This window comes from Notolepis coatsorum, assembly GCF_963971535.1.
Source record: "Notolepis coatsorum genome assembly, chromosome: 14".
In the NCBI taxonomy this organism is placed as follows: Eukaryota; Metazoa; Chordata; class Actinopteri; order Aulopiformes; family Paralepididae; genus Notolepis; species Notolepis coatsorum.
In genome coordinates this window covers 26026034-26044690 of record NC_140178.1, presented here as the reverse complement: position 1 = coordinate 26044690, position 18657 = coordinate 26026034, and the positions used below count along the sequence as shown (strand labels likewise).

Below are 18657 nucleotides of genomic sequence, written 5' to 3'. Positions count from 1 at the left end.
GAACCCCATCCATCTAGCACTTCAGGTCGTCTGGTAATCTGGAGGTTCCCGATTTGTTTCCCGCTCATCCGTGAGCAAGACACTTGACACTTAACCCCTAATTGCTCCCGATGAGCAGGTTGGCACCTTGCGTGGTTGGCCTCCGTCCATCGGTGTGTGAATGTGCGAGTGAATGGGTCAAATGTGAGGAACAAATTGTAAAGCTCTTTGGATAAATGCACCATTTGCCATTTATTTAGAAAATGCTATATTCTCTCACAGAAGCTCCCACGATGGTTTCTAGTGGAAGGTCACGAGGGTTGCCTTGGGTGAGACTGTGTTGCACGCCGTTTAAAGCAACCGCTGACAGAGAGAGGGAGTGAGTGCCCTTGGAGCACTTTGGTGTTTCACACTCCATCAGCGACACATGCTCCTCCGTCTCCCCCTGCTCTGCCAGGGAGGACGAGGCGAGTGGCATGATGGCACTACAGCGGGCGCCGTGCCTCCCTCCAAATCTCTTGATAAGTTGATACAATCGAGCCGCGGGCCATGACGCCCCGGCAGGGATTATGGAGGGATTACAATATAGTCACCCCCCCAACCGGGATTCCATCGCACGGTGGATGAGATCCCTGTGACAGGGAAGGGCTGGGGGGGGGGGCAGTGTGCAGGGTGGCCACAGGGCCACTGTGACAGATTTGATATAGAGGCTGCTGAGTGTCTGTCTGACAGCTCAACACAACCCACTGTCTGGCCCATGCCGGAGATGGGGATGTTAAAGTAGGGTCTTTACTTTCGCTGAGCTCCACTATGGGATTCCTCGCCGTGGTTATAGGCTGAACATCTTGTGGGATGAAAACAAAGCAAGTCGTTTTTAGTGTCTTTTGGGAGAATAAAGGGTATCTTGGCAAAGAGTTTCTGGTTGTGTTCCAGTCTGCTGTCAAAAATGCCATACTGCAAGACATTGGTCTTTGCTCAGAGAGGCCAATTTGTGGGAGATGCCTTCGTACAAGCTGTGCTAAAGCGCTTGTTGTGATAGTATCACTGTAATCACTGTGGTTGACATTCGCGAGACCTAAACCTTGACTGTTTCTCAACATAAAATGCCCACAGCCGCACACGTTCTCTCAGATTAAGTTTGATTGCTGTGCCGCACTGTAGATTTCAGCGACAACTGGGGTGGGGGGGGGGGGGGGGGGGAGTCACGAGAGATAAATTGTAAATAAATCCTCTTGTTCTCCATTTGTTGCATTAAAACAGTGGCCACCATCTGCTGGGTTTTGGACAGCAGAGTAGGACCAGCAGCTGCCGTCCTGAGACACGACAAACTGGCCACGGCCTCGCACTGCACGTCGACACGCGCTCTGAAAATACTACTTCATCATGTCTGGTTAATGGCCTCTTCCACGATCTTAGCACAGAGACACGCGACACTGAGCGGAGATGGAGTTAAAAGGCCATTAAACTAAATAAGCCGACTCCAAACAAAAAGCGGTTTGGTCGGCTAGCATTTCACAGAATCACATCGACTGGTTCCCATGTATCTAATAATGTCTTTCTCCACTCTCTCCCCCCTCTCCCTCTCTCTGCCCCCCCAGGCAGTAGGTGACTGAGATGGGCGTTCGTCTAGGCCGGTCGAGCGACTCCCCGTGGTGGCCGCCACTGCTGCTGCTGCCGCCGCTGCTGCTGTTGCTGCTCCGCGGCGCCCCCTGCTGTTGGGGCCGGCCTTTCGTGACGCCCACCATACCGTCTGTCAATGTGGCGGTGGTGTTCAGCGGCTCGGCGTACCAGTCGGAGATCAAGGGGCGGCTGAGCCGGGAGAACTTCATGGACCTTCCGCTGGACGTGAACCCCATCACCGTGCTGGTGAACAACACCAACCCGCGGGCGCTGCTCACGCGCATCTGCGACACGCTCACCGCCAACCGCGTGCATGGCGTGGTGTTCGAGGACAACATCGGCGCGGAGGCCGTGGCTCAGATCTTGGACTTTATCTCCGTACAAACAGCTGTGCCCATTGTGGGCATCAGTGGGGGATCCGCCGTCGTGCTACCATACAAGGTCAGTTGGAGGGCTGAGGGAAGAGGGCGTACCGGCGTCTGCCTTAAAGGTGCACTGTGTCGTTTTGTGAGAGTCAGAGAAGTGCATCATTTCAAAGGTATATTTTCACAATTGTATTAAACAAACTGTCCTCATAGGAAAATTGGATCCCTGGATCACTGTTTGAAGCTAGAATATTTCCTGAAAAGTAAAAATGTTTCATTGCTGTCGTTTACAAAGTATATAAATTGAAAACAAATATATTTTAGGCTTACATCTGGTTCAGTGCCAATTATTTTTTTTTGAATTTAGAATTTGAATTATAATTCATAAGATAGAATAGTTCTAATAATTACATGAAATGTATTTTGCAGGCTCTGCAAACAAACCACCCTCCTCTGAAACTGCATAGTGCACCTTTAACAGTCAATTACAGGAAATGACAGTGATTCTGCTCTTGCCGTCGTGTTCTTCTTCCTCCTTTTAAATAGTTTCACATCGGGATTTTTGCCTTATACATTTTTCAAAAGACGTGTCAAGCGCCAAGACCGATTGCTCTAGATACATCGTCTGCAGCTGTGTGTTAGTGATGTCGACACATCGTCTTCAGAGGCAGACACGTGGAGACACAACCTCGTGTCCAAACCTTTGGAGAAGACACAGTGCCCTTCAAGTTATTATTTGGTTTAGCCTTCGTAATTCTATTAATCCTTTTGATTAAACAAAGGCCCCGGTGTAGACCTTTTGGAGAACGTTTAACACAAACAGTACAGGACTCCTAAAGTGAATCCTAATTCCTAAAGTACTGCAATGAACACACACACACACACACACACACACACACACACACACACACACACACACACGCGCACACACACACACACACACACACACACACACACACACACACACACACACACACACACACACACACTCGTGCACACACGCACTCATGCACGCACACGCACACACACACACACACTCATGCACACACGCACTCACGCATGCACACACACACACACACACACACACACACACTCACACACGCATGCACGCACACACACACGCACGCACACCAGCGATTAAGTGCTAATGATGGAGGCATAATAATCATTATCGTTACTAGGCAGACAGCCAGGCACAGCTTGTCATCTCTGGACGCCTCGATCAGAAAACTCAAGAGAATGTCAATGTGGCCATAAAGAGTCGCTCCGGGCTGGTGGATAGAACAACATAATGTTTATGGAGTCAAATATCAAGGTCAAGGTCAAATATAAAGGAGTGGTGGAGAGTCTAAAGGCTCTATACTTACTGACCTGAGAGCAGCCATAGATACAGGGGGACAGAGACTAAAGGCTCTATACTTACTGACCTGAGACCAGCCATAGAGAGGGACAGAGGCTAAAGGCTCTATACTTACTGACCTGAGACCAGCCATAGAGAGGGACAGAGACTAAAGGCTCTATACTTACTGACCTGAGACCAGCCATAGAGAGGGACAGAGACTAAAGGCTCTGTACTTACTGACCTGTGACCAGCCATAGAGAGGGACAGAGACTAAAGGCTCTATACTTACTGACCTGAGATCAGCCATACAGGGGGACAGAGGCTAAAGGCTCTATACTTACTGACCTGTGACCAGCCATAGAGAGGGACAGAGGCTAAAGGCTCTATACTTACTGACCTGAGACCAGCCATAGAGAGGGACAGAGACTAAAGGCTCTATACTTACTGACCTGAGAGCAGCCATAGAGAGGGACAGAGACTAAAGGCTCTATACTTACTGACCTGAGACCAGCCATAGAGAAGGACAGAGACTAAAGGCTGTATACTTACTGACCTGTGACCAGCCATAAAGAGGGACAGAGGCTAAAGGCTCTATACTTACTGACCTGAGACCTGCCATAGAGAAGGACAGAGACTAAAGGCTGTATACTTACTGACCTGAGACCAGCCATAGAGAGGGACAGAGACTAAAGGCTCTATACTTACTGACCTGAGACCAGCCATAGAGAGGGACAGAGACTAAAGGCTCTATACTTACTGACCTGAGACCAGCCATAGAGAGGGACAGAGACTAAAGGCTCTATACTTACTGACCTGAGACCAGCCATAGAGAGGGACAGAGACTAAAGGCTCTATACTTACTGACCTGAGACCAGCCATAGAGAGGGACAGAGACTAAAGGCTCTATACTTACTGACCTGAGACCAGCCATAGAGAGCGACAGAGACTAAAGGCTGTATACTTACTGACCTGAGACCAGCCATAGAGAGGGACAGAGACTAAAGGCTCTATACTTACTGACCTGAGAGCAGCCATAGAGAGGGACAGAGACTAAAGACTCTATACTTACTGACCTGAGACCAGCCATAGAGAGGGACAGAGACTAAAGGTTCTATACTTACTGACCTGAGACCAGCCATAGAGAGGGACAGAGACTAAAGACTCTATACTTACTGACCTGAGACCAGCCATAGAGAGGGACAGAGACTAAAGGCTCTATACTTACTGACCTGAGACCAGCCATAGAGAGGGACAGAGACTAAAGACTCTATACTTACTGACCTGAGACCAGCCATAGAGAGGGACAGAGACTAAAGGTTCTATACTTACTGACCTGAGACCAGCCATAGAGAGGGACAGAGACTAAAGACTCTATACTTACTGACCTGAGACCAGCCATAGAGAGGGACAGAGACTAAAGGCTCTATACTTACTGACCTGAGACCAGCCATAGAGAGGGACAGAGACTAAAGGCTCTATACTTACTGACCTGAGACCAGCCATAGAGAGGGACAGAGACTAAAGGCTCTATACTTACTGACTTGAGAGCAGCCATAGAGAGGGACAGAGACTAAAGGATCTATACTTACTGACCTGAGACCAGCCATAGAGAGGGACAGAGACTAAAGGCTCTATACTTACTGACCTGAGACCTGCCATAGAGAGGGACAGAGACTAAAGGCTCTATACTTACTGACCTGAGACCAGCCATAGAGAGGGACAGAGGCTAAAGGCTCTATACTTACTGACCTGAGACCAGCCATAGAGAGGGACAGAGACTAAAGGCTCTATACTTACTGACCTGAGACCAGCCATAGAGAGGGACAGAGACTAAAGGCTCTATACTTACTGACCTGAGACCAGCCATAGAGAGGGACAGAGGCTAAAGGCTCTATACTTACTGACCTGAGACCAGCCATAGAGAGGGACAGAGACTAAAGGCTCTATACTTACTGACCTGAGACCAGCCATAGAGAGGGACAGAGACTAAAGGCTCTATACTTACTGACCTGAGACCAGCCATAGAGAGGGACAGAGGCTAAAGGCTCTATACTTACTGACCTGAGACCAGCCATAGAGAGGGACAGAGGCTAAAGGCTCTATACTTACTGACCTGAGACCAGCCATAGAGAGGGACAGAGACTAAAGGCTCTATACTTACTGACCTGAGACCAGCCATAGAGAGGGACAGAGGCTAAAGGCTCTATACTTACTGACCTGAGACCAGCCATAGAGAGGGACAGAGGCTAAAGGCTCTATACTTACTGACCTGAGACCAGCCATAGAGAGGGACAGAGACTAAAGGCTCTATACTTACTGACCTGAGACCAGCCATAGAGAGGGACAGAGGCTAAAGGTTCTATACTTACTGACCTGAGACCAGCCATACAGGGGGACAGAGACTAAAGGCTCTATACTTACTGACCTGAGACCAGCCATAGAGAGGGACAGAGGCTAAAGGTTCTATACTTACTGACCTGAGACCAGCCATACAGGGGGACAGAGACTAAAGGCTCTATACTTACTGACCTGAGAGCAGCCATAGAGAGGGACAGAGACTAAAGGCTGTATACTTACTGACCTGAGACCAGCCATAGAGAGGGACAGAGGCTAAAGGTTCTATACTTACTGACCTGTGACCAGCCATACAGGGGGACAGAGACACTCAAGGTCAAATATAAAGCTCGACAAACCCGACTCCTTTAATTCCTTCAAAATGTGTTTCAGACGACTAAACCTGAGAGTAGCGATGCCCCGATCACGTTTTTTTGCCACTGATATCGATCGTCTATGAGCCATATCGGCCGATACACTGCCGATACCGATCGTTTTTGGTTTTGTTATCAGCTGGCAGCATTATACTGTAGGTCTACTGTAACACAGGCATTCTCAAAGTCCGGACTCCGATCCAGATCCGGACTGAACCACAAACGCCTCTGGACTCTGAGCAAATTATACTTTTCATATGTATTATCTGTATTATCGGCGAGACATCGCCAGACCACGAGTCAAAATCCTCCGCTATCTCAACTGCAAGCGGCGTCTCTACTCCACTGTGTGTCTGTCTACTCTGCTTTGGTCCAATCACATTCCCCCACACACAGTGTGCGAATCAGAGGCAGAGTAGGGCGGGTCTTCACGGAATGCTTGTTGTCTCTCAGCGACCTGGGGCAGTGTAGCTTATGGGTTAGCGGCATAGAGATATGTGTTTATATATATATATATCTATGGTTAGAGAGTGAGGTAAACAGACCGCAGTAACTAATTTGTACGTGTGTCCTTCTTCCCGTAACGTATTATCACAGTAATGCTACTATAGGCTATAGCTTATAGACTAACTGCTGGTTGGGGGCAAAAAGGCTCCTAAGTTCAGCAGCAGATATCCACCTCGGGAGGCATCGCCGCCAAAGGGCCCCGCGCGGAGTCCGACTTTAATTACTCTGAAGCGGCTGCCGTCCTCCGATGACATCACAGTCCAATAGCCTCCGCCAGCAGACAGCGTACGTTATAAAGTACACATAAATACATACAGAGTGTACATTATAATCCCCTCCGCCCCCCCCCACACAGCGGTATTGCTTCTATGCAAATTTACGATTGTTTAGGAAAACGCGGGCCGAGGCTCTCTCGGATCCACGGGCAATAAACCGAGCGTTTATCCAGCCCAGAGAAACGGTGAGGTGAGAAAACTGCCGGCTGACCTCCAGTAGTTGTGGGAGGAGGGGGGGGGGGACTCATATGCATTTCAGCTCCTGAGCTCGGCCCGCACGGTACCCGGCGCGCAGGGAGGTTGAATAACGGGAAATGAGGTCTGCCTGCCACCCTCGATTTCCATCAGTTAATCCGCTTCTCGAATAGCATTCCCTGTTTGCGGAATATATGTTTTCATTATTACACAAACGTGTTCCGGGATAGAACAGGAGATGGCCGCTTTCACAGACTCTGCTCGCTTCGATTAATACATTCATATGAAGTTATTTTGCTGGTTCCATCCCGGCTGGGTATTAGGTACCATCACAGCCGGCCAAATGAACACAGACTGAAACTGATTTTTTATATCCCAGGCGATGGTCCGTCATGTAATTTCATTTTCTCCTTACTCAGTATGTACTTTATATTGCCTAAACATAGAATCCAGGCCACTTATTTGTCAAACACTTACCACAAAGTTGTTGAAACAGATTCAACGGAGAGGTTTACTGGGCACTGCCATGATGAATTGGATGTGACTTGAAGTGAAAATACAGAATTTGGTGTTCTAATAACTTTACTGTCATGCACTTGTCGTAATATATACTAACCTATACATGGCCACCTTCCTTTCACTATACAGTATGTCTTGTGTATGTGTATGTGATGAATAAACCTCTTGAATCTTGAATCTTGAATCCATTGAAATTCTGAGAAGTTGGACCATTTCAACAACTTCGGGGTGAGTGTCTGACAAAATAAGCGGCTCGCATTTTACAGCCAGGAACACAGCTAATTAAGTTCCATCGTTTAAAATACATGGAGCTATGTTCAAATTAGAATACATTTTTGAAAAGGTAAAACAAGGCCCAGGCACCATTACAATCAATGGTGGTGGGAAGAAGCCAGCCTCTAGTACCACGGCAAGGGTCTCTTCATGGGCCCCAGCCCCAGCCAGCGCCATTCTCTCCCAACAACAGCTGCAGCTTGTAATTGGAAATTCCTTATTCCAGGCCATGCGTTGCTGGACTGCTCCCTTGTCAAATAGCTACTGTAATTTCAGAAAACATGTTGGGCGATCTTGGCATTGGCGTGGCTTCTCAGAGGTAATAAAAAAGACATGTCTGTCGGTGGCTAATGCGTCCCAGGGGCCATTTACACTCTTAATTACTGCTTCTTAGGGATCACTCATAACAAATTATAGAATAAATAATACGCAAACAAAATAAGAAGAATGTAATTAACTGAAGGCTGGCAGCTGTTAAAAATTTAAGATATTTTCTGTCTGTAAATAGTCAGTAACTTAGGCAGTTGAGACCATTAATATGCCATTTGCTGAATGCTTTTATCCAAAGTGCTTGACAGCACTGTGAGTGCATGGTGGTCCCTGTTCGAATCAAACCCTAATCCCGGCAGAGTATACAAATTCAAGTAACCGTGCGTCTCAGTGATCTGATACATCCTGTAATAGCTACCCCCCCTTGCCTGATTTAGCAATTTGACATTTTGGGAACTATAAATAACCTGAACGGGCAGGGTAGACGAAGCACTTAACAAATAGCCTTTGGCCTAACTGCAATCAGCATTGTATGGGTTTAAAAACAGCATGGAAAATGTTGCTAATCTGTTTACCCCACGCAATATAATTTTGTGAATAAAACAACATTGTGCAATAATAGAAGGTAACAAGAAAAAAGTTGATCAATCGGATGCCATCTGAGACGAGTGCGGTGAGATTCAATATTTAATATCTGGCATTGAGACGCTGTCTTAGTTCACCGGGGCTGCCAACAGTTGGCTACACTCCAGGAGGGGATCCAGGGGGTTATGAAGGAATGTCCAGGAGCGCATCTGCTCAGCATCCATGGGTAGATTACATCGTATGGAGATAGTTGTGAGTGAGCGGTGACATTGTACCCCTGAGATGCAATTTACCCAAAGCAAATTACCGTGTTAAGGTACCGGCCAGGATCTGAGGGGAGCTGATCCAGGGTTTTGTGAATGAAAAATAACGTGTGACTACGCAGTAGTTCATGCATATGAGATGGAGATGAAAACCCCCAGTGCTCAAAAACCACTGAAATGCAGCAAATTAATACACACTTGAAATTAATAAATTTGCCAACGATGAATGAATGAATGAATGAATGAATGAATGAATGAATGAATGAATGAATGAATGAATGAATGAATGAATGAATGAATGAATGAATGAATGAATGAACATTCATTCATTCATGAACATACATATATATATAGCGCTTTTCTAGACACTCAAAGCGCTCCCCACAATGTAGGGTGGAAATTGCCTCCTTCACCACCACTGGTGGGCTATGCAGGCTCAATGGCTGCCATACACTGGCACCAGGCACACATCACACTACTACACAATGGCTGAAAGGCTCAGAGACAGAGATTGATACCAGCCAATTAAGGGGAAGGGATGATTAGGTGGCCTTGATGTCAGAGACCTGATTGGGAATTTGGCGATAGGCGCTCTGGGTTCTTTAACGACCGAATTCAGTCAGGACCTCAGTTTAGCGTCTCATCCGAAGGATGGCACTCGCAGCTGTACGGTGTCCCTATCACCGTAACAGGGGCATTGTTACTGACAAGTCCAGAGCACAGAGTTCCCCCTGCTGGACAACAACACCACTTTCCGACGGCCTTGACCGGGGCTCGAACCGGTGATCTTCCGATCATGAGTCCTCTACTCATGTAGCCATGCTGCCGGACGATGACACATAACAGCTCTCAGATCAGGCCTTAACAGAGTCTTTGCGGCTTCAGACAGAGGCGTGAAGACTCTTTCCACATGGACTAACAGCTCTCAGACCAGGCCTTCGCGGAGTCTTAGCTGCTTCAGACAGAGGCGTGAAGACTCGTTCATCGTTGATTAACTCTGCGGGACGCCGTCCAAGCTCGTCAACCAGGCACAGTGTTGCCAATTCTGCAAACTCACTTCCCATACGTCTGATCTTGCAGAGAGGAGCTGTAGAAAAGTGTATTCCGCTCCTGGGGGACATTTTTATCAATCATCATTGCACATTATGTCACTATTGAAATGTATGTATTTTGCAAGCAAGGGTGATTATTAGATAATAACTTACTTAACTTACTTTCACGCCAAAAATCTAAAAAAAATTATTATATTGATATCTCATGTGGGGGAATGAAACTCTCCAGCCAGTGAAAACAATCCTTGTGAAGGAGAAGACAGGATGTATTTAACAAGAAGGATAGGACAATAACAAGAAGGATAGGACAATAACAAGAAGGATAGGACAATAACAAGAAGGATAGGACAATAACAAGGAGGATAAGACAATTCAGACTGTTGTTCAGCACCGTGCTTGTTGGTTTTCTAGAGTCGATCAGCGAACCTCCACCTCATCCCGGGATTCTAATCTCGCTGGGAAGCGCGTAGCCATATGTCAACCTCTGATGGAAATTAAATCAAAGCTGCTTCACTATCACCAATCAATCACAGATCAATCATTTCTCACCGGCTTGTTCGGCGTGCAGACAGTGGATGAATCAATAGGCGTAATCATGGCTAACACACATGCCTGGAATGTTAAGAAGCACGGACGGGGCGGCCTGCGCGCACCCTGAGGATTTATGACCCGGAGGGCGGCTGCCTCTTAACTCAGACACAACGAGGCAGGGCATATCACACCAACACTTTCCTGGTCGAACACCATGCAGGCATTTAAACCAGGAACAACCCTATAAAAAACGACTTGCCCCGAACTGCTGGGTTGAAAACAACACCAGCGCTGGGCAACTATTGGACAGATCACCTGCAGGGTTGACATAATATAACATAGTGACTATAGGACAGATCACATGCTGGGTTGACATAACATAGTGACTATAGGACAGAACCTAAGCTAAACAGAACTGCTCCACCTACCGGCCAAATCCTCCCCCCTGACCGACCTTTCCATCACAGTCGAGAATGCAGCTGTGACCGCGTCCCGACCGCCAAGAACCTTGGTGTTGTCCTCGACGACCAGTTGAACTTCTCTGCTCACATCGCAGCGACAACCAGAACCTGCAGATTCCTCTTGAGCAACGTCAGAAGGATCCGCCCCTTCCTGACAAAAGATGCACCCAACTCCTCGTCCAATCAACAGTCATCTCCCGCCTCGACTACTGCAACGCACTGCTTGCTGGCCTCCCGGCCACTGCCACCAAGCCTCTTCAACTCATTCAGAACGCAGCGGCCCGCCTGATCTCAAACCTACCGAAGTCGGCCCATGTCACCCCACTTCTTAGGGACCTGCACTGGCTCCCCATTGCTGCACGTATCCGCTTCAAGGCCCTCGACCTAGCATACCGTGCGGCAAAGGGAACCACTCCCGCCTACCTCCGGTCAATGGTCTCTAACTACACACCCTCAAGACCCCTACTCTCTGCATCTTCTGGCCGCCTCAAACCTACTCCTATCCAAGCTCCGGGAGGGTCATCAAAGAGAAGTCGCCTATTCTCAGTCCTTGCCCCACAATGGTGGAATGAACTACCCACCCCAGTTAGGACAGCCGAAACCCGTCCAATATTTCGCTGTCGACTAAAGACGCACTTCTTCAACCATTATCTGAAATAAAAGTATTTAACCCTAACTAACCTTACTGTCATGCACTTGTCCTAATAAACTAACCTACACTGTAACACGCAACACTTTGATGAACATTGTTACTCAGCTAATAGAGTTGTACCCTTCCTGATGACTTGTCATACAGAACTTGTAAGTCGCTTTGGATAAAAGCGTCAGCTAAATGACTAAATGTAAATGTAAATGTGATGTAGATCACCTGCTGGGTTGACATAATATAACAGTGACTATAGGACAGATCACATGCTCAGTTGACATAATAACAGTGACTAAACTGACTATAGGACAGATCACCTGCTGGGTTGAGATAACACAATGACTATAGGATGGAACAAGTTGGGTTCTTAGTGTATATTAGGGTATATTTATAGCCGTTGGGTTAATGAAACAATTTAAGACATTTTAAACCCAACTTGGTCGTGTTCTGTTAAATAGTTTGCCAAGATTTGATTGTTTTCAACGCAGCCATTGTTAGATAATATTCATACCAAGATATTACCAAGGTTAGGAGTTCTCAATTAAGATCAAATGAATCAAGAATAAGAAGAATCCCCCTTTACTTACAATAACAAAGCTGTCCTACTACTAATCTGACCTGTTGCCGCTTTGAATAAGTGCATGCAGAGAAAGAAGGAGGCCAGAGAGAAATGAAAGACTGCTTGTTTGGGGATAAGATGAGCTCACAGACATAATGGTTGATTCTGGCCTATGAGCTCTTCTAGAAATGCACCTCACTATAAAGCAGTGGTTCCCAAACCTTTTCAACCAGGCCCCACTTGGGTAGTTGGAAATATTTTCAAGCCCCACCTAACCTGGTCCCCACCTATTGGAGAATACAGTTTAGGCTACAAACATGCCGTTTCCTCTACTCTACTACTAACAAGACAAGATTAACATAACAACAAAAGCTTGGCAAATGATCCTGTGTCACTGTGAAATAATTAATTAAATAATATTTATATTTTGTGGCAAAACGTATTTAGGCTTCTGAATGTGCTCTGTATAAAGAATAACACATGACAGTCAGTTAATTTTTGTTGACATTGCCGTTTATCAGTTTTGGTAGGCTAAATTAATATTATTCTTAATTTTGTTGCACCCTACACTTTGTGAACCACTGCTATGACGGAAGAAATCCAGTCTATCTTTCTGTGTGTCTGCGTGTGCCTATACATTTGTTCTTCACATATCCAAAGAACCATTCATCCGATCGACGTAACACTTGGCACGTGCATTGATGAGGACCCAAGGGAGTGCAGTGTTGAGTGTGAAGTCGATTGGACAAGCAATGTTCTCTAGAACGCTGCAAGCAGCCAAATTGCTTGTTCTCTGGAACGCTGCAAGCAGCCAAACCGCTTGTTCTCTAGAACGCTGCAAGCAGCCAAACCGCTTGTTCTCTAGAACGCTGCAAGCAGCCAAACCGCTTGTTCTCTAGAACGCTGCAAGCAGCCAAACCGCTTGTTCTCTAGAACGCTGCAAGCAGCCAAACTGCTTGTTCTCTAGAACGCTGCAAGCAGCCAACTCGCTTGTTCTCTAGAACGCTGCAAGCAGCCAAACCGCTTGTTCTCTAGAACGCTGCAAGCAGCCAACTCGCTTGTTCTCTAGAACGCTGCAAGCAGCCAACTCGCTTGTTCTCTAGAACGCTGCAAGCAGCCAACTCGCTTGTTCTCTAGAACGCTAGAAGCAGCCAAACCGCTTGTTCTCTAGAACGCTGCAAGCAGCCAAACCGCTTGTTCTCTAGAACGCTGCAAGCAGCCAAACCGCTTGTTCTCTAGAACGCTGCAAGCAGCCAAACCGCTTGTTCTCTAGATTAACGCTGCAAGCAGCCAAACAGATTGTTCTGAGTCTAGGACGCCACAATCAGCACTTCGGGGGTCAAGCAATTGGCACACCCCGAACGGGCACCGCACTAGTTTTAACAATACGATACACATATCAGTCTAGTCACTGGGAACACTCGAAAGCATGAAAAAAGCGTATCCTTGATTCCTTGTACTCCTCACCTTGGCCACTGCGGGGAAATTACCACCTTATATCACACAATGTTGCTAGATTGTATCTGGGACCCTATCTGACACGCTCAAGTGACTGGCTTATGCTTAAAGTCCCCAGAGTACAGACTGAACTTGGAAAGTCAGCCTTTTGTTTAATAAATCAATACCACACTATGGGACATGATTACAAATCTCCCTATTTCAGTTTGTGATTGTTTTACATTTTTATCTTTGGGTTTCTTCCACAGTTTTTTTGGTTATTTATTCATTAAGTTAAGTTATTTATTAGTCTAATTTAATCTAAACTGATTTTCATTCATTCATTCACTAGTAATGCTGAGGTAACAACGACAACTGGTCATTGAAACTTAAGGGGTTCTAGATTAAATACAAAAGAAACATACAGTACAGTAAATACAGCCTTTTGCTTTTTCTCACGACCATTGGAAGTTCATTAGGAGCTCGTGAAATGTACGGTCAGCTTCAGATATTGTACATGTGTGGCCAGTGGCCCTTGACATTGCAATGCTGTTGAAAGTAAATGTCAGAGGCACAGAATGCTCAAGCAGTGCCGTATAGAGCAAGTGCAGCACTATATTCAGGTTTGCCTTCCCTTTCAGAAAACGTGTACAACAGGTTAGGCATTGCCACACTGCTCTACAGCTATAGTGTGTGTCTTGATATAATACCTTGGGATAATACCTTAGGTAGCTTGAATTGTAATGGTTGATTTGTTTGTTTAAATATATATTTAGTATTTTATATATATATATATATATACAAATGAAATTAAATGCATTTCTTCAGTTATATACTGTATACAGTATATATATAAACCGCTTGTTCTTGTTATACAGAAAAAAGCATTTCATGATAAAGTATTCTGTATTTTACTATGACAATTAATATATTTTTTTATCCACTTTTTTGTCCTATTTTTAAATTTTTCTCCCATCCCAATTCCAATGTGCCAATTCTCCCCTCCCCTGTCTTGAACGTTGCTCGCATATGCCCCCCCACTGGCCGGTTGTAGGGATGATAGAAGCCTTGCATCACGCGTCCCCTCCGATACACGAGGAGGCAGCCTGTTACATCTTTTCACCTGCCAGCGCGGACTCTCATTGGCGATGAGTAACGCATGGGAGGCTCACGCTGCCCCCGCCATTTCCTGTCTCTGCTGTGCAGGCGTCCCCCAACCGACCTGTAGGAGTCGCTGTCCACAACGTCCAGATTACCACCCATCGACTTCCACCCGCTAACTCTGCCAATTGAGTTAGTATGACGGCCGGCCCAAGCCGGAGCCAACGCCGACAGCCGGATTCGAACCCGGTGTCTCTTGCGTTGGTGACGAGCGCAATGTCCGCTGCGCCACCCAGCCGCCCTATTAATAAACAAACTTGAACTTGAAACTTTTTTTTTTAAAGGGGTAATACCTTAGGTGGCTTGAATTGTAATTGATGTTATATATAAAACACACAAAACATAAATTACAATTCAAGCCACCTAAGGTATTATCCCTTGAAAAATACAATTATATTTTTATATACATATAAAACTGAAGAAATGTGTTTACTTTCATTCCAGTCATATAAAGTTACATCAAGCCATGTACCCTCAGGCATGCCGAGTCTTTTCTATGTATTCTTTGGTCTACCACATCCTTCAAACTAGACAGGTGGGGAAACAGAGTGGGCGATAGACGGGGGCCAGGTGAGAACAAGAGCCCCAGGCTGTTCCCAAAGTGGAGCAGGTAGTTTCCCCCCCCCCCCTCCCCTCTAACCCTGTTCTAAATGCACCTGTCTTTGCATTCTGAGGCTAGTGACACAGATATAACATGACCGCCGTCTCCAGAGTCCACTGGTCTAGACAGAGAGAGAGAGAGAAGAGAGTAAGTGAATCAGAGGTGAGTGGGACATGTACTGTAGAGGTTGGTGTAGACATGTAGCCTACTGTAGCAGTTGATGTGTCCATATACTGTAGCCTACTGTAGATGTTGGTGTAGACATGTAGCCTACTGTAGATGTTGGTGTAGACATGTAGCCTACTGTAGAGGTTGGTGTAGACATGTAGCCTACTGTAGAGGTTGAGTGTAGAGATGGGTGTAGAGGTTGAGTGTAGAGGTTGAGTATAGAGGTTGAGTGTAGAGGTTGAGTGTAGAGGTTGACTGTAGAGGTTGACTGTAGAGGTTGAGTGTAGAGGTTGAGTGTAGAGGTTGACTGTAGAGGTTGAGTGTAGAGGTTGAGTGTATAGGTTGAGTGTAGAGGTTGACTGTAGAGGTTGAGTGTAGAGGTTGAGTGTAGAGGTTGACTGTAGAGGTTGACTGTAGAGGTTGACTGTATAGGTTGAGTGTAGAGGTTGGTGTAGAGGTTGGTGTAGAGGTTGACTGTAGAGGTTGACTGTAGAGGTTGGTGTAGAGGTTGAGTGTAGAGGTTGAGTGTAGAGGTTGACTGTAGAGGTTGAGTGTAGAGGTTGACTGTATAGGTTGGTGTAGATGTTGGTGTATAGGTTGACTGTAGAGGTTGAGTGTAGAGGTTGAGTGTAGAGGTTGACTGTAGAGGTTGAGTGTAGAGGTTGAGTGTAGAGGTTGAGTATAGAGGTTGAGTGTAGAGGTTGACTGTAGAGGTTGAGTGTAGAGGTTGAGTGTAGAGGTTGAGTGCAGAGGTTGAGTGTAGAGGTTGAGTATAGAGGTTGAGTGTAGAGGTTGAGTGTAGAGGTTGACTGTAGAGGTTGACTGTAGAGGTTGAGTGTAGAGGTTGGTGTATAGGTTGAGTGTAGAGGTTGACTGTAGAGGTTGACTGTAGAGGTTGAGTGTAGAGGTTGTTGTAGAGGTTGGTGTAGAGGTTGAGTGTAGAGATGAGTGTAGAGGTTGAGTGTAGAGGTTGAGTGTAGAGGTTGAGTGTAGAGGTTGAGTGTAGAGGTTGAGTGTAGAGGTTGAGTGTAGAGGTTGAGTGTAGAGGTTGAGTGTAGAGGTTGAGTGTAGAGGTTGACTGTAGAGGTTGAGTGTAGAGGTTGACTGTAGAGGTTGAGTGTAGAGGTTGAGTGTAGAGGTTGAGTGTAGAGGTTGAGTGTAGAGGTTGACTGTAGAGGTTGAGTGTAGAGGTTGAGGTAGAGGTTGAGTGTAGAGGTTGGTGTATAGGTTGAGTGTAGAGGTTGAGTGTAGAGGTTGAGTGTAGAGGTTGGTGTATAGGTTGAGTGTAGAGGTTGAGTGTAGAGGTTGGTGTATAGGTTGAGTGTAGAGGTTGACTGTAGAGGTTGACTGTAGAGGTTGAGTGTAGAGGTTGAGTGTAGAGGTTGAGTGTAGAGGTTGAGTGTAGAGGTTGAGTGTAGAGGTTGACTGTAGAGGTTGAGTGTAGAGGTTGTTGTAGAGGTTGGTGTAGAGGTTGAGTGTAGAGATGAGTGTAGAGGTTGAGTGTAGAGGTTGAGTGTAGAGGTTGAGTGTAGAGGTTGTTGTAGAGGTTGGTGTAGAGGTTGAGTGTAGAGGTTGAGTGTAGAGGTTGAGTGTAGAGGTTGACTGTAGAGGTTGAGTGTAGAGGTTGACTGTAGAGGTTGAGTGTAGAGGTTGAGTGTAGAGGTTGAGTGTAGAGGTTGAGTGTAGAGGTTGAGTGTAGAGGTTGAGTGTAGAGGTTGACTGTAGAGGTTGAGTGTAGAGGTTGAGTGTAGAGGTTGAGTGTAGAGGTTGAGTGTAGAGGTTGACTGTAGAGGTTGAGTGTAGAGGTTGAGTGTAGAGGTTGAGTGTAGAGGTTGAGTGTAGAGGTTGACTGTAGAGGTTGACTGTAGAGGTTGACTGTAGAGGTTGACTGTAGAGGTTGAGTGTAGAGGTTGACTGTAGAGGTTGAGTGTAGAGGTTGAGTGTAGAGGTTGAGTGTAGAGGTTGTTGTAGAGGTTGGTGTAGAGGTTGAGTGTAGAGGTTGAGTGTAGAGGTTGGTGTAGAGGTTGACTGTAGAGGTTGACTGTAGAGGTTGAGTGTAGAGGTTGAGTGTAGAGGTTGAGTGTAGAGGTTGAGTGTAGAGGTTGGTGTAGAGGTTGAGTGTAGAGGTTGAGTGTAGAGGTTGAGTGTAGAGGTTGAGTGTAGAGGTTGGTGTAGAGGTTGACTGTAGAGGTTGACTGTAGAGGTTGAGTGTAGAGGTTGACTGTAGAGGTTGAGTGTAGAGGTTGAGTGTAGAGGTTGTTGTAGAGGTTGGTGTAGAGGTTGGTGTAGAGGTTGAGTGTAGAGGTTGAGTGTAGAGGTTGAGTGTAGAGGTTGAGTGTAGAGGTTGAGTGTAGAGGTTGACTGTAGAGGTTGGTGTAGAGGTTGGTGTAGAGGTTGAGTGTAGAGGTTGAGTGTAGAGGTTGACTGTAGAGGTTGAGTGTAGAGGTTGAGTGTAGAGGTTGAGTGTAGAGGTTGAGTGTAGAGGTTGAGTGTAGAGGTTGACTGTAGAGGTTGAGTGTAGAGGTTGGTGTAGAGGTTGGTGTAGAGGTTGAGTGTAGACATGTACCTCTGGCGTTTCTGTGAGGAAGGATATAGACGAGCAGAATGTCTTGTTCCTGTGTGTCCTGCTCAGGGTCTGCTGCGTGACGTCAGGACGCGGCTAGAGAGCACATAACGATGGCAGTGCCAGGGCACATCATGCTGGGTGGTGCAGGCGGACATATGCCGCAGCCAAGAGCCGTGTCCAGAAGTCACTCCATGTTAGAGAAAGAGAGAGAGAGAGACAGAGAACGAGAGAGCAAGGGATGGAAAGAGAGAATGGAACGGGTGCAGAGAGAGAGAAAGAGAGAGCTGGCTATAATACAATCTTGCATATGGATTGAAAATAGTTGGAAGTCGTGTGGGTGTGCGTGTGTGTGTGTGTGTGTGTGTGTGTGTGTGTGTGTGTGTGTGTGTGTGTGTGTGTGTGTGTGTGTGTGTGTGTGTGTGTGTGTGTGTGTGTGTGTGTGTGTGTGTGTGTGTGCGTGCGTGCGTGCGTGCGTGCGTGCGTGCGTGCGTGCGTGCGTGCGAGCGTGCGTGCGTGCGTGCGTGCGTGCGTGCGTGCGTGCGTGCGTGTGTGCAGGGGCATAGCTAAATATATT

The 18657-nt window shown here is 46.5% G+C and overlaps 1 protein-coding gene across 1 annotated transcript in view; it reads left to right on the top strand.

The window, feature by feature from the left end:
- Positions 1-1593: 1593 nt before the first annotated feature.
- The window catches only part of grin2ca (glutamate receptor, ionotropic, N-methyl D-aspartate 2Ca), a gene marked incomplete at both ends in the record, with an annotated part of 105332 nt that continues 88268 nt past the window's right edge, over positions 1594-18657 (top strand). Inside the window, 1 exon segment of the mRNA XM_084329496.1 lies at positions 1594-2040. Within this exon segment, the coding sequence (XP_084185622.1) occupies positions 1594-2040 (447 nt within the window).